Here is a 21005-nt window from a genome sequence, read left to right as displayed (position 1 = left end):
CACGATTCCAAAGTGATCGAGAACTTCGTATGGCAAATGGAACAATACTTAAAAGCTTCAAATTTCACTAATGAATAAGTAGATGTTAGTATTACATTCATGTTTCTCATTGATGATACTATTTTGTGGTGACGAAGGAGAACTGGTCATGTAGAGAACAAAGAAGACTTGGTTGACACTTTGGAAATATTTTAAATGCAAGTTGAAATATTTTAAATGCAAGTTGAAGCATAATTTCTTTCCAGAGATGTCAATTACTTCTATAATGTTAAACATTTCTAACATGACTGATCGATTATTTTCTTTTTAATGGGACTTCGCCTTTGGACTGATCAAGAGTTGAGGCATTGGGAAGTGAAAACGCTTACAAATATCTTTGCACCAATAGAGAAACTAATAAATTTTTGAGATAAAATCTGATGAAAATGTCTCCATGTCCGCTATTTGAAATGGGAACAAAGAGAACCACAAGAAGGGTCTTATGAGAGACAAAACTCTGAGAAAGACGAATGAAACCATAAAAGAGAGCCCATCTTATCCCATATTCATTAAGCAAGGTAAATCTCCCCCAGGTGAGCATTTTAATAGCTTGGAGCTGACATACCTCTCTGAAAACACCAATGTGGCGTCATTGCCATTACTCTCGATTTTGGTCATGTAACATACGAATCTCCTTTGCTAATGTTGGCTGTGTTGGTTGTGCCTTCTCCTTCCACGGCTGTGCCACCTATATATACCCTGTCCCTGTCCACCCGACGTGAACTTTGTAACGTTACAAGTAACATTTAATACAAATAGTGTTTAATACATATGTATGTATTAAACATTACCATCAGTGTGTCGAATTTTATGAAACCCAAGACATCTCCTGACCATCTGAAATGGCAGAAATGGACTTCAATTCTTGATTCAATCAAATATAGTTTGCTTTACAGTTGTTATAAATTTGCAAGTATACATTAACAAGAGCGTTATTACAATTACATGGTTGAGAGGGATCCAAGGATGACATTAGGTGGCTTCCACAACCTTGATCCCGGCTCTCCGGTCCCATTCTTCTGGAGAGGCTGCTTCTGCCATTATATTCTCTTGACCACGCCAAAGAATCTGCACAACCACACACACCTGTCAAATGTTATTTTCAGAAGAGGCTAGCAACAATTATCAACTACTACATTTAATCGCCCACAGTTCTCATGTCCCAGCAGTGCAAGGTTTGCTTCGATTAGTGGATCAAATCAAGCAGCTCAATTACTTCTCCAACAACAAATATCAAGCAACCATGATAAAACATGATCGCCATCAAAATATGGTAGGGAATCACGTCAGTCTCTAAAAAGTATATTTTGAATAACATTCATAAAAGAATAGGATATACCTTGTCAATGACACCAAACTCTTGAGCTTTAGTTGAATCCATATAGAACGGCCTCCTCATTGCTTTTGCCACAGTCTCAATTGACTAATTAACAGAATTGCTTTGTCAGTGGAAGGGGAAGATAGATGACAGATTCAGATTGCAAAGAAGGCAAAACAGATCCCAATACTCACATTGCTTGTGTGTCTAGCTAATAGTTTAACCAGTATGTCCCTGTTCTTTATAACCTGCAAACCGATTCAATAATATCAAAACTTTGTAGTTATTTTCAAACTAGAATCAAGTACACTTACAAGGTCAGCATTCAAACTATGGGAAAGCTTAAGTTGTACGTCTGGTACAGTGCACCCCTTAAACAGAAGGGATGCTCATGTTGGGTAACCAACAACTAAAGAAATATGAAACTTTATTTACTGGGAAAGAAAAGGAAATCATTCTCTCCTTTCTCGATATATTTACATGCACAGAGGTTCTCAGTCAAACTAGTTCAAATATCGACCTAATGCTCTCTGTTTCAGGTCGATAACTTGCATCAGCTGGCCCCCTAAACATTGGCATGTACTTTTCAGGCCAAAGAAACCAAGGTTCCAGAAAGGGCCGAACAGTGAGGAATAGAAGCCATAATTATCAGCAAATGAATTTATAAACAAAAAACAAATTATATTAGCCAGTTGCTCACTTGTGCTTGATCATCTGAATCAAATGCAAGACTTCCATAAGTAGAACGTACAGACACAGTTGGTTTGCATAGAGAAAATAATTTTTTGGGTTAAGAAATTGTAAACAGCTAGTGCCAAAAAGATCAGAGAAACTATTATACACATGCTCTTAACAACACACAGCAATTGTTTAATTTCAATAAAATGGGAAGACGCAGCAAGATGACGGGATGCTGTAATAACTAGTAAACCTTGAATACAGTGACAGCTAAATCAAATTGTATTAGCACTATCTTATGAAAAAAGAAGAAGCTCATATTAGATAGGTAATAATAGGTGCCTTGAGAAAAGTAAAGGTGCTAAGCTAACCTCATTAGCACGAATCAGAACGTCGCTTGCTGGCATCAGCCCAGATGAAGGAACACGGGGTTGCTGAATCATGGCTGAAGGAAAAATCAGAAATCGCAGCTAGTGTCATATAATCACCAAAAGAAAAAGAGCAAACACAAAAAACAAAAGAATTTCAATCTACCACATAGTTGCAAACCTTTAGCATGAGGCATCATAAACCGTTTACCCTTCTTTCCAGCAGCAAGAAGAAGGCAAGCCTGTCCTATGGCAGCTCCAACAGCAACTGTTTGAATCTAGATGCATGGATATCATCACTATCAAAAGGATGTCACTAGCAGTTACTCTTTCTTAATCAACAACGTTCACAGTATTGGCATCAGGCTCAATATCAGGTACCAGGTAACCATGTATCTCGAAGATGACCCCCCTTCTTATTAACCCTCGCTCAAGTCATCATGAGTCAAACGAACATAAATGCCCCTCTATGTCCAACTCACAATAACTCCCCAATTACAACTCAAAATCAAATAAAACTAGAACCATATGACACAGACACCAAGACAAACTTCTAACACAGAGTGACAATCTAACTAAATGTGAAATGACCAAACTACCCTTTTCATATAATTCAACAATTTTATACGGTGGATTACATATTTAATAAAGAACCTGCCGAATGAAATCATTATGCAATATAAATGAGCTAGGCAGCTCCCACAGCAAAGACATGGAGCCATGTTAAAGATGGGCCTCCTTGTGTAGCTCTTTGTTTTCCATTTTCCTAAGAGGAAAATTCTTCTTTTATTATTTTTTTGCTTCACAAAAGCGGTTACTTTTTTCTTCAGAAGGTGGTACATATCTTAAACAGACTTTCTATTGGAAAAGGAAATCTTCCAAACAGGTACTTTTTGGCACCATAATAGCCCCACATGGATTCAAGATTAGAAAGATAACGTTCTTATTACTTGGGAAGAGGTCTCCTATCAGAGGGTACTAGTATGTGGGCCTTCCCCCAAAATTATTTACATTTAAGAGCTATATAGTGGCCCCACATGTGAGGGGGAATGTTATACATAGTCTAACATAGATCCAGGATTAGAAAAATCTTGTACATCATACATGGGAAGAGATCTCCTAACGCCAGTTAATCATTTGGGATAGACTTAGGCCCAAATTTAACCATCTTGAAAGAGCTGAGTCAAATGCAGCCTCAAACTAACATCATGAATTTATTAAAAGTGCACATACACATGGACCGCACCAACTTTAACACTTCTTTGGGATTATGAGAAGACAAAAGAACCAAAGGATCAGATATAGAATGCCAAAAACAAAGCTAATGATTTGGAAAACAACAAATGACACGAATCTGTTTAGTTGTCCAAGCAACATCTACCATTCCAGCTGGCTCTAAACAGCAGAAACCTCATTCTAGGTGCCATTATGTGCCAGAGTATAAAAAATTAAAACGAAAAATAAATAAGTAAGAATGCCTGACCTCATTTTTTAACTGCATCATTGCATCATAGATAGCAAAACCTTCGGTTTCCATTCCAACCTGTGTTACACAAGCAATTTTATGCATGAAAGGCCATAGAAGTACAACTACTCACTAAAGCTCAAGATGATAAGGAATTGCAGTCAATAGACAAAATTTTGAACAATCACAATATAAAAGGAGGAAAGAGATTTTTCACAAACGAGATTTTTCACAAAAGCACGAAAAATCTCTGAACATAATGCAAATGACATGCACATCTGACGTTGCTTAAATGCAAAAGGTCACTTAAATAAAATTCTAAAATATAACGAATTCACAAGGGACTGGGACTTGAATTCAAACTAGGCAAACTAGGGGTATCCAAAGGATGATCTTTCCTTTGGCTCTATACAACAGCAAGTGCATTTTCACAGGATACAATAATTATACATTAACAGAGAAACTCATCCATCTGCCTATATTTCGTCAACCACTTCTAAGCAGTTGTAACATATGTTCCGGAGGAAACATACACATACGGGCCTTTTCTATTATTGTGTAAGGATTTCCATGCATTACATCTTCCAGATGGCTAAAATATGTTTGACATATTCAAAACTGAGAATTTTCTCGAGAAGTAAATTCAATCCTTAGTGCAATCTTATTCAAAACAAACCAGTATGAGAACAAAACCAATTCGTATGGGGACAGCTTAAACAATTGTCTAACGTCAGTAACTGCCATAGCCTTTTTTTTAACACCAAAAGAATACTATAACTTCATTATATATGCTAAATCGTTTTGAACATAAAGATATCGACATTTGGTACCATCTGGCAAAAGGTGCAAAATTTATCACTTGGCATGGCAATAACAGCTTTGCTTAAAGAAAAAAAAAGGTTGCCTGCATACACATGGCTTCAAATAATGCTTAAATATCCTTGAATTATCATAAAAATTGCCTATATACCCCTGTCATTAGCTATAGAAAATTAATAACTTCCGCTCAAGTAAAGAGAAAACACTATCATTATAATAAAATTACAACTCTTTTCAGGCAAGCAATGTGAGCCCTCCAAAAATAAACCTAGAGGAGGATATCTTTTCATTTTTTTGAAAGCCACATTAAATTGGTTCCACTTTACTTGTATGAGAACACATTGAACAATTTATAAGCACACACGTTGGATGAGACATAATATCATCATTACTAGGGCACTAGTGCTTTCTCACAAACTAAAGTAAGATTGATACAAAAATAGAGTTATGAAGGCAATTCCCGAGATAATACAAGCATATGTAGACATTAATTATGTCATATTTTAATGGTACCCTAAAAGAAAATATCATTGGAAAAGTATATGAGGCAGATACTAGTTTGAAACCTAAAAACAACAAAACATATTTGGGCTAGGGGTATGTTAGAAACTGTGTTTCAGGGGTATTTTAGTTATATTACCTATGTAATATCTACTCCTAGTAGCCAGATAGTATGTTAGGAACTTAGTCTACTAGTATATCTTGTTTTCTAAACTTTTCATTGTTTTAAAGTGGATGTATTAGGAACTCATGTAATGAGGGCATTGTTGACTTTTGCCCCAGGTTCTACTTAAGTTAAAAGGGAGCAGGGGTTGAGTTCTCCCCCTGATGTGTAAAGCCACCAAAGCTGATCTTCTTCATTCCCTTCTTTCTCTCTTTCTCTCTTTCTCTCTTTTTCCTTCTTCTCTTCTCCTCCATTACTTCAATGTTATATTTCTCTACAGGGTTCTTTTCCTTTTAACAGGTTGTTATGTGTAAAATTAAAAAAAAAAATCAAAAGAAAAGCAATAAAAGACAATAGGAGTAGGATTGATCAAGGAGATCAATCAATACTAGGTGTCCTCAGAAAAGAGAAAACCCAACTGGCATGCTAGTTTTGCTTTGGTTCAAAACTTAGAAGAGCTTGCAGTCTGTTAAAACTTGAATTTTCCAACTTATACTTATAGCTTCTAGAATAATAAGATAAAAATTTGAAGGCTCTGTGCCATGGGCCTTTGGCTCAATGGTCACATGGGGGGGCTTCTAGTTTGAGGTCATGATTTCTTACAAGTTTATCACAAAAGTTCCAAATTCAACTCTAATTAGACTAACTTATTCAAGCTTGATTATGACTACCTCAAAACAAGAACGATAAAGCTGTTGCAAGAACCTTAGTGGCATTAGGTTGTCCCAATAGCACATTCATGCATATTCTTCTTTGTTTACGTTATTTTTCTTTTTCTTTGGAAATATAACAGATAGAGGTAAATGCACGATGTTAAATCTAGAAAGTGACATATCTAAAAATTTTGATCAAATTTAGAGCATCTTAGATCAATAGCCGAAGTTAAGACAATTTCAAGGTGACTTGGGTCTTTGACTCAATTGTCACATGGGGGGTTTCTAGTGTGAGGCCATGGGCTCAAGTCTTACCAAGGATTAAGGGTGGTGTGCCAAGTATTCAATATTCAAAAAAGAAAAACAAAGAAAAGAAAAGACAGTTTCAAGGTTTTCAAATTTAAAAAACAGCATCTCTCCTCTTGCAACTCATCAAAAACTTCATAAACAGTCTATAGAGACACCTTACAAGCAGAGGACAACCAGGCAACAAACAAGTTAGTTTAGGATCATACTTAGTAATGGTTCAGATTCCTCAACACACCATTGCCTCCTCGATACTTGTTAATTTAGCTACTTCATGTGAGCTCATAATAAATAAGACACCACTTGAGCAACCCATAAACTCCATGGGTTTATTTTTCTTTTCCTTCAACTATTCTTGGATAACAATTTTAAACTGAATTTGAGCTGAAATGAGATATACAACTACCAAAAACCCTAGTGAGAGTTTTTACTTTGTCTTAACCTTTTCTATCTTTTTTTTTTAAGCTTACCCTAGTCTATCTTCATAAGGTCTTGGCTTTTTCATACTTCTCATGCTTATTAGAAGGCCCTAAATGTGCTGCAAAAAATTGCTAACAAAGGAAATGAGGCCAAATTCATATCGTATGAACCTCAAAGGTCTACTTTTTTTCAAAAAACAACTCGAAAGTCTACAGAATGTAATAGTCGTGAAAACCTTGAACAAAATTTGAAGAATGAGCACATTGCTTCCAGGCAGGGAAACCAGATATTCATAATTACATTTTCTTCCATGACACCGGCAGCATATTAAGTTTTCAGAGTTCATTAGATAGCTTGCACAGCCTAAAGATTTATTTTACCTCAAAAAATGGTTTAAGAAAAGAGATTTAGTTCAGTGATTAATTAATCCCTATTGCCAAACCATAACCATATAATCTTGTGTTAAGAGTACATGGATGCCTGTTTTGCTAGGAGGAAGGGTAACCTAAGGTGTGAATAAGGATGTAATGCCAATTGAGATCCACAACTCCAGTAGGTTTTTCCTTGTAACAGAGAGCAAAAGACTCGCCTATTCTTCTATTTTCCTCCCTTTCCAACCTACTTTTGTTCCCATAATTGTTCTACAATCAAGCAACAATCAACTTTGTCTTCAAAGGGAAGAAACCTGACGAGGAAGCTAAGGAACGTAAATCCTAATATACTTCATGGTAACAATAACACTCTTGTAATTTGAGTGGGTCTCGGCTGAAATGTCAATGCAATTACTCACCTAGAACAGAATAAGCAAACAACTCAAGGAGTTAAGGTCCTTAATTCCATTTATATGTTGAACAGCTAATTTAAGATCAAACAAAAGGCCAGAGGAATGCTATACAGAACAATAAGTTCTATATCAATTAGTAACATTCAAGGAAGATCCAATTGACTGCCAGTTGAGAACTATATTGATGATCTAAAAGAGAACAAGATAGACAATACCGTTTCTCCATCATCACGGGTGGTTCCTGTAGAGTTGATATAGAGATAAATTGTATCTTTTGGATCCATCCATTGCAAGTACATCAATTCTGCAATTACTAGCTCCGTGACAGCAGGAACCAACTAATCAAGCACAACGCATTAGGTAGAGGTATACATAGCAATAAAAGGGTTGGTATTAAACAACAAAATCAACATAAGATGCTAGTGGATGCTATTAACAGTTACAGACAGCAAAAAGTGGACAGTTTTCAAGGCACATATTTAGAAACGGGAATCTTAAATTACTACTATCTGTCAAAGGTTAATTCCAGTGCTGGTGAGAGTAGATTTAGATAACAATGCAAAAGAAACATTTTTCCCCACAGTTGGAAATTTTCATTTCAGGAGACTGCAAGACTGAAAAATACTCTTTTATGCCTCTCCTGTCTCCCTGTTTTAGCTGTCATTTCTCCTTTTTTCTTCTCTACCAAGTCTGAATAGCAATACCAGCAAGCACATGTAAAAATTTTCATTTTGGAGGAGAAGACCACAAATCCACATTTTGATTGTAGAATTCCAGATCACATCTTTCATTGTGAAGTTTTGAATATGTAAACACTTTTCCCGTTAAAGGACACTTTTGTTAAAGCTAACTTAGAAATTTATCACTGACAGGCAAAGTGAATTGCAATGTGCTCTTAAATGGGATGCATCTAGTTTTTCTCCTTAATAGAACTATATCTTGGTCCCAATTTATAATTTTCTAAAATATTAGTAGTCAAGTCGCTCATTTTTTTCTCTCTTCAAAGTAAACCAATATTAACTCCATTGGTTGGATGTGTATTAGGATTTTTATGATTCCATTCCAAGCACAAAGCAAGTTTAAATCCTCTTCATCTTGCCTGTTTCTCTTCCGGAATAAGAACGGAGATACATCACTTACTGGCATGCCAATATAAACAATCCGACCATGGAGAAGAAGCGAGGGCAAATCTGGAGGAGGTTTTCGTGGCCTATGTTCACCGTAAGAAACAGAACGTTCCACCTGTATAGAGAAAAGAATCAACAGACGAAAAAAATAGATCAACTAACAAAGAAATTCAAACAAAAATCCCAACAGTATATGGCTCTGGACATCCCTCCGAGACACAGGCAGCTCTAAACGTTTCCAGGAAGAAAAGAAAAATACAAAGTTTACAATAATGACTTACGGAGAACTTAGAGAAACAGAAACGGGAAGGAAAAAATAAAAATAAATAAAAAAAGTAAAGAAAGAAGAAAGGAAAGCATGATTAGAAAACTATTCCTGTCGAATATACATCAGCGGTCCAACGTGTTTACAGTCAAACAACTGAACACACTAGAATTTTCTCAGACGGTTAGGCGATATAGAATGAGAATTTCCTCTTCACTTAATAAATTGACCTCCACTCCCATAAGAAGTCAGTTAAGAAATGGCATCTATAAATACATAACAAAACAGACCTGAGCAGGGGATGCCATGAGCTGCGGAGTGTCAAAGAGGTCAAGATAGGGGGGAACATCCGAATTCTTAGAAGGTTGAAGAAGAGTTTCATGGGACGAGGCGGCTACAGAAGCAAGTTTTCGAAGGAAAGGGTCGCGAGGATTGATAGGAGGCATAGGAATTGAAGCAGAACCTGTCCATCTAGGGAATGAAAGAGAAGAAGCTATTGGCATTCGCACGCAAGGACTGCGAATAGAAGCCATGGTTCTCCTCTTTCCTCGTCCGTTCTTCTCTTCTAGGCTGTTATCAACTTGCTCACCAGCCTCTTATACTACTTCATGTACCAACTGCAACATCTCCTCCTGTGAAAAATAATATAAGATATTTATAATTATTTTCACTTAAAATAAATTATATTATTTATAATAATTATTATTTAGATCCCTTAATCCATCCCTATAGGGACTAATGAGTAATCCAAAATTGCTCAATATCGAAGCAATTTGTATCCTACACATTAAAATCAATGGACTTCTGACAATAAGTTGTTTCGATGGAAGTCCAAATTTCCCGAGGAGAAGTTCTCTCGATGAAAAATATGGTGGTAGAAGTCATTGGCAAATTTCCATTGGAAGAACTTCTACCAACAAATTTTCAAAGGGTAGACCTCTGCTAGTGAATTTCAAAATTTGTTGGCGAAAGGGTCATTAATTTTTATTTTTAAATTATTTATTTTTAGAAATTTGATAATTTTAAAACTATGTTTTATTATATAGAAAATTTAATTAAATTATAAAATCAAATATATAAGCTTACCCCTCTAGTAGGGAATTTTGAAATTGACTAGTAATGTGTAGATCCTCTGCCAGCAAATTCTGAAATTTGCTGGAAAAGGGACAATAAACACTAAACCCTAAATTCTATTCCAAATTATCTAGAAAAGGTCTATTATTTTTAAAAATTTACATTTTATATTTTGGAAATTTGATTTTTTTAATTTAATTTAATAATTTATAAAAAGGAACAAAAGAGAAAGGAAAAAAAGAGAATAATGAAGAAAGTAAAAATATTACCCCCTTAAAATAGTAGATAAGGCAAAATGAAGAAATAAATTATTATTTTTTAAATAAAATTAAAACTAATTAAATAATTCAATTAATAATAAATTTATCTCATCGATTTTAAAAATTCATTGGCAGACATTTATCTCTATCAACAAATTTGAAATTTGTTGGGAGAGATTTTACCTCTCTCAACAAATGTATTTAAATAAATAAATAAAATGGTAACCCTCCATATCTTTCAACATTTTTTCTTGTAGAGGAGAGTAGGGGGTTGGGTTATTATTTAATTAGGGTTAATTTATATTCAAATAATCTTTCATTACGGTTAATTTGTGTTTTTAAATATAATTAATATAATTATTTTTAATGTTTAATTAATTAATTAATGAATAATAAATTAAGTTAATAACTAATTAAGTATTAAGAAACTAATAAATAAAAAATGGAACTAAATAAGTATTAATTAATTCATCATAGTAATTAGTAATTATATAATTTATTACTAAGTAATTAATGTAATTATGTGATTAATTACACAATTATTAATTAATTAATCATTAAGTAGTATTAATTATATATATAATATATCCAAGATGCATGAACAAGGCACCGAGTCATGGAATTGAATGGCAATCTCTGATCCAATACAAAAAAAAAAAAAAAAATCAAATATCATAGCAGCACAGTCAGAGTTAGCCCAATCAGAACTGTATTCAGTAATTGAAGAGAAGAACAATGGCTCAAAGGAAATAAAAGATTTCTGTTTAATCTGAGGATCTTCCCCTTTAATCTGCTCGTACGTATCGTATTCGTCCCAAAACCAGTTTTTCTGCCTGTGGAGTGAAGAGCAAACACAGCAACGCACTTTAAAATTAGTCAGGAAAGAGAACCAACAAATACTGACTCTGAATCCAATCTCAGAATATGAACTGAGAGGAACTTGGGAGACGAAGTTGGACTTAAAATCTATTCCAGAATTACCAAGTTGTAGTTTCAAATCACTTTTCTAAGATCAAATTTTCAAATTTCAGACGAGATTTTGAAAAAAAAAAAAAAATAGTGTCTCCCTCTGGAACAGTAGGCACTAATTCATACATTCATCTATAAAAATCGGTACTTTAGCCACTGGTCATTTGTAAAAGCCGAAGCTCTTTCGTTACCTTTTGATTAGATTCTCTCAGTTCGTCGCCTTCCAACCAGTATAGTTCCATTAACCATCGCGTTCTCACGATTTTCGGCAACTGCCCACGAAAGTACCAGAGACTGCGTTTAAAAGCGATTCGTCTCCCTTCCGAATCAGGAATCTGCGTGTCGTCTTGGAAGGATCTCCACAACCCAGCACTCTCTCCGATACAAATCCCTCTATTTCTTTGAAGAGTTTTGCTCATTCGCGTGAAGAAGAACATCTCCCTCTCCGTCGAGTTCGTCACTGCAACAGAATAACAATCCAGTATATCGAAATTAGGATCGATATTCCCTCGGACAAGAGTTTCTACAGCGAGTTGATGAAAACAAAAGCAATATCATATCAATTCAAAGTTTTCGATCCTCACCCAGTTTGTTAGGAGGGTGTTTGTGGATTTCTCCTTGATCAAACTCTTGCATTAGATTCACCGGAAGCGGTCTGCAAAACGCTCTGTTTACGAGATAGCTGGACACAAGCTCCTGATCCGTCGGTCTGAACCTGAAACCTACTGGGATGTTTTTGAGTGGAACATTTCCTCCGACGCAACCGTATTCATCGACATGAACATCCTCTTCAGGAGGAAAAGCCGGCGGATTCATCATCAATGGCAGAAGGCAGAGAAAACCCGGAACCATATTCTCTCGCAGGGAACAAACGTTGAACGATCACTGTCGTTCTTCTCGGTTCTTCTTCTATTTATAGTTTCTGCAATTGCATCCTTGGTAGTTCTATAGGAAACTGAATCTCTTGCGATTGGAATCCAATAGGAAAGGAAGCTGAGTCGGCGAGTCTTTGTCGCTACTGTTCCGAATGAGAGAAATTGATTTTTAATTGATCTGTGCAGAAGAGACAAAAAGGACTTCTTTCCAAACCAAATCTTATTCCGTACTAAAATTAATAATCCAAAACTCTTTTTATTTCTCCCCTCTTATAATTTTTTTTTTTTTTGGTTTAAAATCCAATTTAGCGAAATAAGCCGAACCCAAATTGAGCCGGGTTAAATGATAAAAATCGATAGTAGACATCATCAGTAGTACGAACACTCCCCCTCAAACTAGTATCATAGTTGTTAATAATATCCAAATAGTGTAACAATTTAGTAAATAGGGTGTAATAGGATTGAGGTCATTCCGATTAAACTAGAGTTTACTTAGGAATCCGTGATATACAATTACAATAGAATAGGATTAAAGGGTGAGAAAAAAAAAAAAAAGTTGAGGAGATAAAGTTTTAGGAGGAAAAAGAGGAAGAGTAAGAATTTGGAAAAAAATAGGGAGAAGATTAGGGTAATGGACTTATCCGAACCCTCCACTTTAAATTATATTTATAAATATAAAAAATATTAAATCTTTTACCCTAGTAATAGTAAGAATGAATAAAAGACATAAATCATAAACTAATTACATCAACACCATCTTTACGAGTTGACTCTTTATTTACTATCATACCATCATTATGTGAGCCTTCTCCTTAGTATATGAAGTTAAACCCATCTTCCGATAATAAGACCAATTTGCTTAGGAGGAGTCTAATTTAGGAAAGTCTATTAGTTTGATTATATTGGACATGTCATAGTTTAATTATGTTTGAGATATAATTGGGAAAATCGTAACTTGATTATAGTTGAGCTGTCAAGTTACTGTTTAAAAAATAGTACCACACGCTTCTACAACAATCATCATTGATGTTTGCATGTATCATGAAATCTCCCATTACCAACCTGAATCATGAAATTGACCTCCAAAAAAGAAAGAACAATGATAAAATAATGACGAAAGAGCAACAAATGAAGGAATGTCAAAGTGGAAGAACTTAGATTAAGGAATGGTAAGTGATCTACAACTACAACATCAAACATTGAGGATATCTTGACCATTCTCGGTTCCTAATCCTACTAAAAGAAAAAAAAAAAAAGTGCTACTGGGATTAATGTGACAAAGTAGAGATAATTATATTGTTGAGAGCGAACTCTTAAGGTTAATAATAATATAAAGGTGTATGTCTTTAAATGAAAAACAATTCCAAACCCATATTCTACAAGTAACACACCTATAACTCTCATGGACATTGCCGTAGATACGATTTGAGCTAATTAGAATGACAAGTGCATTAGAATATAATAAAGTTCCATCCAAAGAAAAGCACTTCAATATACCACCATCCAGAAACACATATTACCACTTCACCGCCATCTTAAATCAAGCTGCTTTTTTTCTTCAACAGTTCCTTCCCAAAGGCAGGCCGCGTTCACTGGGCTGCGACGCCCGTAGAAGAAACAACCGTCTCATTCTCGCCCCCGAAAACCTTGGCGATCCTTTCCGTTGGTATCAGCGGCATGTACAAGGCCGCCCTGTAGCCTCGGTCAGCCGAATAACGCACGGCGTCGTTATACTTCTCGGAACCGTAAGCAGCGGTGGGCATCACTATGTGAGCAACCTCTGGGAAGAGAGGTAGACGATTGAACGAACGCCAAGCCGTCACAGCGTAACGCTCGGCGACGGGCTCGTACTTGGTGTACAGGTCCTTAGCTTTGGGACTGAGGCGGGTGTAAGCGGTCTTCGCCAGATCTGTGGCAGTCTCCGTTACGCCCGCTCGCTGCATCTCCGCCGCCACAGAGCGGGCCACTTCCGGAGCTTTCTGAGCTGCAGACACAGCTTGGCATGACACCTCCTTCACCAACGAAGGCACGTGACGGTCGACTTCCTTCACCAAACCTTCCACCTGTCAGATACCAAATTGCAGAACATAAATTATCAACTACGTATTCGATGATCTCGATGCAGATTCCCGGCAGGTCACGTGATAGCGGTAGAAAAGCTCATATCGGTTAGAATCTAGATGCAAAGCCAGTTTTGGCCTAGCTAGGTTTCCATCGTAACGCAAGCAATTTCTGGAACGTTTTTGAGTTTTCGAGCTTTTCGGTACACGATGTCCAATCGAGCTAAATACAATCAGAAACAATTTTGGGATAAAACTAGCGCTTGCAGCTGTTTACATAAACAACGGTTCGTCGAAATACAAGCAGAAACAATTTTGGGAGAAAACTAGCCGTCAAAATCGTAGTCGGGAGGAGAAAGCCCCAAATTGACGGAAACAATATTCTCGCAGTGGAAGTTCTTTAAATTATAACGTGAAAATGTCGCTCGTTTGCTTCCGGAGACGCTTTCAGCCAGAAAGCAACCTAAAACCTTGTATAATTTCTAGCTTATCTCTAAGTTGCAGAATAAATTAGAATTACGCCTACCAGTTATATTAGCCTGCTGCACATCTGAACCCTTGAAATTGGAAATGAATCAGCCTAAAAATAGTTACATAAACCTCGAAAGCATTGTAGGCAAAAGAAGCACTAACCTTGTTGTCGGCAAATTTGAGGAGCTCCAACGGAACATCATGGAATTTTTGGTAGACAGGGCCAATCACGGTCTTAACTGTTCCTTCCACAGTTTGCACGCCAGGCTTCAGCGGTCCAGAGTTTTCCTTCGCAAAATTGTAAAGGTTGGAGAAGAGCACAATCGCGTGTATAACAGCAACTTGAACAAATTCCAGATATTTCAATCGCTGCACCTCTTCTTGAGTCTGTAAATCAGGGGGGAAAAGGACCAGTTAGAAACACACTATAGAAATCCGACCAGATAGAAAAGTCCGAGGCGTAAAAAGAAGGCAATAAAGCACAAACACAGAATCCTAATCTTTTCTCCGCTCAAAACTGCATTAGGGTTAACCGATTGAAAAATAAAAAATAAAAAAATTCCAATATGGCAAAGACACCATGAAGAAAGAGGTTAATTCGAATGAAATATTGCATCAACCACGTCTACCACTGAAATCTCATAACTCCAGATAAACAAACAAAAAACAAGCAAGAAATTGTCATTTACCAGCTCGGCTTGTTGTTGCTGTTGCTGCTGCTGCTGCTTTGGATCGGCCTCTGCCATCGTTGATTATTGACAAACCCTAGAACACGAGAGGAGTCGAGAGAAAATACAGAGCTGCCTATAACCGATTCCCTACAAAAATCGCTACAGAAACGTTAAATGTGAAGGTTACAAATGAGAGGCCGTCATTATATAGCCAGCCCCGAATACGCCTTCACGTCGGTTGACGCTTCTAGCACGTGTCGCCTACCGACTGGCTAGCAGAGGTCACGCGACGTGAAGGTTTGACGACTTCGAGGGTAAGTTACTTGGGGTCCGAGACAGGGAGGGCGACGCGTTTCCGGCTTGAGGTGGTCCCCCACCGTGGAAAATTGTAGGAAGGTAACGTTGCCACGTAGACAGCACTCGTCTCAAGTTGAACACGTGGCAGTATTGGATAGATGGAGGAAAGCTATGGTGGCACGCGATGTAAGGACGTCACAGTTCGAGGTGGGCCGTCAGATGATTCGAGAAAACAAGTGGGGTCGACTTCGCGATGGATGATGGAATCAGAGCGGCGGTTCTGGAAGCAGCGCTCGTGGTTGTCAGACGTGTCTAGAAGTAGCATCGTTTTTTACTAATAAATAAAAAGAATCAGGTCCATACATCTTTCGGCCCATACAAGAGAACAAAATCCATTTGCTTCTTGTGTGGTTCATTGCTAGCACACAAGGTTAGATGGGTAAGTAAGGGTAGTAAAGGATTGTTCAGTAATTTGGTTCTTTACTTGATTTAGATTCAATGGCCCCTGAAATGCATAATCAAGCGAAACATGAAGCCCTTTTCAACTACCAAGGATGGGGTCATTGGCTTGATGATGTAAAAGCATGAACCTACAAGATGGAGAATGAGATTAGTTACAGACACGATATCACAGTTGCGAGTTGTGCTATAACGTCGTTCTGCCTGTTCATCTGAGTTCGCTAGCAATGACCTTGTTGACTCCCTTCTTGAGATTGAAGAGCAACTTCCTGTGGCGCATTAAAACAAGTGAGAATCTACCGATGAATTTATACTAGGATAAACAACAATGACACATGCACCAGCACAACAAAACAACTTTCCGTGTTCAGTAAATATTATCAACTAAAAGTCTGATGCAATAGTAAAGGCTTAAACTCATTTTGCAAGTATGAGACCCATGCACAGGAAATAGGTGCTCCCAATAAATCGAGCTCATTCACAAGGAACCTACTGTGACATTGGTAACAATCATTTTGAATTGCAGGCAGTTGAACGTGATGATTCCTTGCCATATAGGTTTCACTCAAAAATAGTTTCAGCCTTTTGTAAACATTCATTACTCATATATCAGATAATATCTGATATTCTAAGACAAGGCTCCCCAATTAACTACACCACTAATTTCAATTCCAATTTTCGATGAAAACATGACCTTCCCCACAGTCAGGAAGTGCCTAGAGTCATGTCACACAAATTTCTAGGATGTGTAGGACGCTCTTGCTAAGTTTAAGCAGTGGAGCAGACATGCAAGGCATTCCAACAGTAAAGGACATGGATAGAAGTGAACAGATATTTAGTGTCTTGGCAACCTTTATTATAAATAACAGCAGATCATTATGCAGAGAAATTTTCACACTAGTTGGAACATATTGCCTGAACTGCAATTTTGATATTTTATATTTTTTTTCTTACCAACTGGCTATATATACAAAAAACAATGGACATATCCCGTCCAAGTGAGAATCCTGACCCTTCACAAAGCACCAAAAATTATCCATGCAACAGAAAAGAAAAAAAATAGGATCCACATGGGTCAGAGAATGCAATGACACGTATGCATTATTTCATGGCATAACATCAGTCACACAAATCCAAGAATGAGGTATGCTCCAACATTGTCCAGAAACAAAAAAATTCAGACAAAGGGCCACTGTGACATATTTGTGTTTCTTGGTGGGTTTCCAACAATCTTTTAGAAAGCTCGAATTTTAAAAGAATAATACAGCTAAACATGTTTGTGATTTCACCAGACCTATACTTATGATCACCACATGAAGTATACAAGCTAATAAGTAAAATGATCTGTAAAGACCCCAAGATAGCAGCAGTTATCACCATATAGAAGAACAACTCTTCTATAAAATGAACTAAGTCCTTGCAAAATAGATAAAATATAAAGCAGACCATTACAGCATTAATGTTTGAATGCAAAATCTCAAGAGCATATTCCAAAACCTTATAGTATCAGAAAAATATGAACCTCAGACTCACTATCTGTAGCTAATGAGAAGGGTCAATTCACCACCAGGAGGTAGTCTTGGAGAGAAAAAAATTGTCTCCAATTGGCTATCAAATCTCTACAAACTATTCTCATGGAAGATGGAGCAAAAGAGAGAATACATTCTCAACAAATCAACGATTTTTTTTCCAATTTTTCCCTTATAGTACCTGAAAAGTAAAATTTTAGGGGAACATAGTCACAGTTCCAGTTAATGAGAAACAGTAGCTTTTGCGTTTTTACATAGGATTTGCAAGAAGTAACAAACTACTAAGAAAAAGAAAAAAACTCTCCAGACTATTAAATAGTATATATATATATATATATATATATATATATACAATATAATATAAATATAGGCTTAGAATAATCTAACTCTTCTATATGAATGAGTTACCAATAAGGCCCGAGGGAATTATGAACAGTCAATGTTACTAAAATTTGTGGAAGTTGTCCACTATAATTTTTCCTAATTAAGAAAAAGTTGTAAGGGTTGAATGACCAGTTGAAGAACAAGCAACTAGCTAAAAACTTCTAGCAATTCTTGTAGGATACCTGGGAGTTTATTAACTGATGCTGTTGATCTTGTGCCCACATGCTAGGCCGGAGGTTGAGACATTCGATAATATGGTTCTTTAAGATCAAGTTTACCAGTAGAGCTTTGGATTATGCCTCCTTGTTCAGCTCCAGCACCCCACATTTTAGCTATAAGAAACATAATTTGCAAACAGCCAGAGTTCAAGTCATCTTTCAAGAAACAGTAACCATAACAAAGAGAAAGTGATTTAAAAGCTAACCCAGTAACCATAACAAAGAGAAAGTGATTTAAAAGCTAACCTGTGAGAGTTAGGTTCATTGTATAGCTCTGGGCATGGTTTGCAACCATGTGAAGACTGCCAGTAATTTCTTGTCCAGCCATCACATAAAAAGGCTGAGAGAGAACACAACGTAGTTGGTACCAGTGTGTTGTGGGAGCTCCTGGTGCTGTGGTAAGCCACCGCTGAACAGAACTGCAGAGGGTATATCATTCCAAGCCATTCGTGCATCAGAAAACAATCAATTTCAAGAAATATTCAGATAGTTTACTTCACTCTTTCCCATAATTTTTAAAACCCATAGGTTTTAGCAGGACTTTCACGAATTCCAGCTCAGTAAGTCTACATTTTTCATGGACTTTAGAAGTCCAAGATGAACATATTGCTCACAAAATCAAACTGTAAGTCCAGCAAAAAGAAGTAAAAAATTTGGAAGTGACTGAAAAAAATTCGGTTGTACTTACTTCTTGAGCCATATCTTGTTTTATTAAGTCATCATGGTTTCAATAATACTATATGTACATATAAGATGTTACGGTACCACTGAGAAGCCACAACAATTAGCAAGTAATTTGATGGATACCCATTTGCATGAGTAGACTCATTAGGTCAATAAGCGTGCGAGACACCAATCTAAGTGAAGATTTTCTGACACAAACATACAAGAGTTTGTAAAGCAGGCCTTGCATGTGAATAGCACAAGGGTATGGAAAAGGCCAAGCCTGAACTACCTAAACCTAAAGCCCACAAGTAGCTTGTCCAGGTTTTAGTTTGTTATTTCTCTTACTTCAAATTACCAGTCTAGTTAATGGTTTCTTTGTATTCGTGTTACTACTTCAAGGTTGTTGTTGTCCAGCCTAGTTAAGCCTAGAGCGTCTTACTAATCTTTTAAGCACTAGTGGGTTCCCTATTTACTTAGGAAGCAAGTAAATATGATGTCAGTATCAACAGAAGAATGGAGTCTTTCAAAATGATACCTTTAGGACAGGATTTTCCACATTTGGTTTTCTCTTCTATTTCTGCACTTTTTGTGTCAAAGAACAAACCTATTTAGGGTTTTAAGCTCTTACTGACCATATATTATATTAATGCTCTACGTTAGTAACGAACTTGGTGAAGATTTTATAGCAAAAAGTCAAGAGAGGCATGTAACAGAGGCAAATAATAAGCTAGACCATGCACAAGTAGGTACTCTAAACCGATAAGTTGGCCTACATACTATCCCACAGTGAAGATTTCAGTCAGTACCTTCGAGTTTATCAAGCTTTGTCGCACTCAAAGTACATTTTTAAAGTTAACAAATACAGTCAAGAGAAGAGAATTCTCCATAGAATTGTAACTTATAAAACAGTGCAAGAGCACAAACTACCCCAAAATTAAGTAGCACAGAAACACCGCAGGGAAGTAGTCATGTAAATGACACAGAGCAGACAAGTTTTCCAAGTAAGATTGTAATTAAAAGAAGCCATATCTTGGGGGCTTCAACTTTGAAATGTGGTTCCTCCTTCCTCTTTAATAATAACTATTTATCACTCAAAAAAAAAAAAAAAAAAGGAACTCGCATCCAATAGAGAAAGGAGCAAATAATAATTAGGTAATCTGTAAAGCTTACCTCCCATTGAACAACACATCAAACCAACATGCAAGCCCATGTACCCTAGTCCCTACAGCAGCTTTGAAACTTAGGGGGATACCAAATTCATATAGATCCTCTTCCTAAAAAGAGAAAAGAAGATGAGTATATGTGAGAGAGAAAGTGAGAATCTTAGATAGATGAAGGAATAGTTCATTGTTTTTTATGAAGTATCATACACCAGCCAGATATCAAAACAAAAAAAAATCTTCTTTAATTTAAGAAAAAATCATAAAACCATTCAAAATAATCTAGATTGCCACGAACATTAAGGTAGATGCCATTCGAATTTTAACTAGGTAAAAGATGCGCTTAAAATATTTTATACGACCAGATCATTCAATAAGTCCTTAATGTTGAAATGTGTAAGACCTGTCTCATGACTTACCTTTAGAGTCATGAAATCTAATGTATGGGTAATTGCTGGAGCCACCAACAACCTTGGATCAAAAGCATCTACTACAGGCTGCATATAAAACCAAACTTCATACATCTCATCCAGATAACAGATGTGCACTAAAAAGCAACAAAATTGCAGCATTATAAAAATAGACAACTGTGAAAGTTGTCAACTTATATCATCAAAACAAGAAGATCGATCATTTCCAGTCAGTGCAAAATATCAGTCCCAAATAAAAGTTGCAAGAATCACGTACATGGTGGCCCCTGTAGTTATAAAAAGACTAACCAACTCCCAAATTTTCAACAGATATACAAATAGTCAGACAAACCTGAGAAAAATATCCTTGAAATGCAGATCCATGTAAAGGGGTAAGATCCACCCCATAGTAATTCTGTTGCTTCCAAAAGAGGGCCTGGAACAATAAAAAAGAAAAGAAAGAAAGAAAACAAAATTCAGATAACACATCTCAAAAAAGAGCCAGTAAAAGATGCACCACATTTACATGGCAACACAGCACACACTTAATACTACGCTATAAACCCAATAATCACGGAAGTATTTTCAAAAAGTCA

General features: G+C 36.5%; 2 protein-coding genes and 1 pseudogene across 4 annotated transcripts; all 3 read right to left on the bottom strand.

Moving 5' to 3' along the window:
* Positions 1–514: 514 nt before the first annotated feature.
* Positions 515–9507, bottom strand: LOC137956134 (ATP-dependent Clp protease proteolytic subunit-related protein 3, chloroplastic-like). 3 transcript variants are annotated; one of them, XR_011113218.1, is made up of 11 exons: positions 9197–9507; positions 8655–8756; positions 7730–7852; positions 3887–3946; positions 2585–2681; positions 2407–2480; positions 1552–1605; positions 1379–1462; positions 985–1107; positions 831–876; positions 515–744 (listed from the first exon to the last, which is right to left on the bottom strand). XR_011113218.1 is itself a non-coding variant. In XM_068803487.1 (10 exons), the coding sequence occupies exons 1-9, from the start codon at positions 9437–9439 to the stop codon at positions 1012–1014; spliced, it is 933 nt and encodes a 310-aa protein (XP_068659588.1). In that variant the 5' UTR covers positions 9440–9507; the 3' UTR covers positions 515–876; positions 985–1011. The 3 variants fall into 3 exon arrangements, 2 of the variants coding, with proteins under 2 accessions (XP_068659588.1, XP_068659587.1); XM_068803487.1 differs by having other exon boundaries at positions 515–876; XM_068803486.1 differs by lacking the exons at positions 515–744; positions 831–876 and having other exon boundaries at positions 883–1107.
* Positions 9508–13218: 3711 nt separating this feature from the next.
* Positions 13219–15469, bottom strand: LOC137956849 (stress-related protein-like). Its single transcript, XM_068804494.1, has 3 exons — positions 15305–15469; positions 14778–15002; positions 13219–14147 (listed from the first exon to the last, which is right to left on the bottom strand). The coding sequence occupies exons 1-3, from the start codon at positions 15359–15361 to the stop codon at positions 13674–13676; spliced, it is 756 nt and encodes a 251-aa protein (XP_068660595.1). The 5' UTR covers positions 15362–15469; the 3' UTR covers positions 13219–13673.
* Positions 15470–15892: 423 nt separating this feature from the next.
* The window catches only part of LOC137955563 (probable histone-arginine methyltransferase CARM1), a 29709-nt pseudogene continuing 24596 nt past the window's right edge, over positions 15893–21005 (bottom strand).

This window comes from Aristolochia californica, unplaced genomic scaffold (assembly GCF_029961685.1).
Source record: "Aristolochia californica isolate CCGP_79_NKW_82.1479 unplaced genomic scaffold, dmAriCali1.0.hap1 SCAF_2, whole genome shotgun sequence".
Lineage (NCBI taxonomy): Eukaryota > Viridiplantae > Streptophyta > Magnoliopsida > Piperales > Aristolochiaceae > Aristolochia > Aristolochia californica.
The sequence above is the reverse complement of the archived record's forward strand: the minus strand, read 5'-3'. Positions and strand labels throughout refer to the sequence as shown.

What these genes read in the sequence shown, in the direction of transcription:
- LOC137956134 (XM_068803487.1), bottom strand. Translation starts at nt 9,439, where the DNA reads ATGGCTTCTATTCGCAGTCCTTGCGTGCGAATGCCAATAGCTTCTTCT. An exon ending in TTGTTTATATTGGCATGCCA is followed by an intron (nt 7,853 to 8,654) that starts GTAAGTGATGTA and finishes GTGCTTGATTAG; the next exon opens with TTGGTTCCTGCTGTCACGGA. An exon ending in TGATGCAGTTAAAAAATGAG is followed by an intron (nt 2,682 to 3,886) that starts GTCAGGCATTCT and finishes CCATGCATCTAG; the next exon opens with ATTCAAACAGTTGCTGTTGG.
- LOC137956849 (XM_068804494.1), bottom strand. Translation starts at nt 15,361, where the DNA reads ATGGCAGAGGCCGATCCAAAGCAGCAGCAGCAGCAACAGCAACAACAA. An exon ending in AGCAACAACAAGCCGAGCTG is followed by an intron (nt 15,003 to 15,304) that starts GTAAATGACAAT and finishes CCTGATTTACAG; the next exon opens with ACTCAAGAAGAGGTGCAGCG. An exon ending in TCAAATTTGCCGACAACAAG is followed by an intron (nt 14,148 to 14,777) that starts GTTAGTGCTTCT and finishes GGTATCTGACAG; the next exon opens with GTGGAAGGTTTGGTGAAGGA.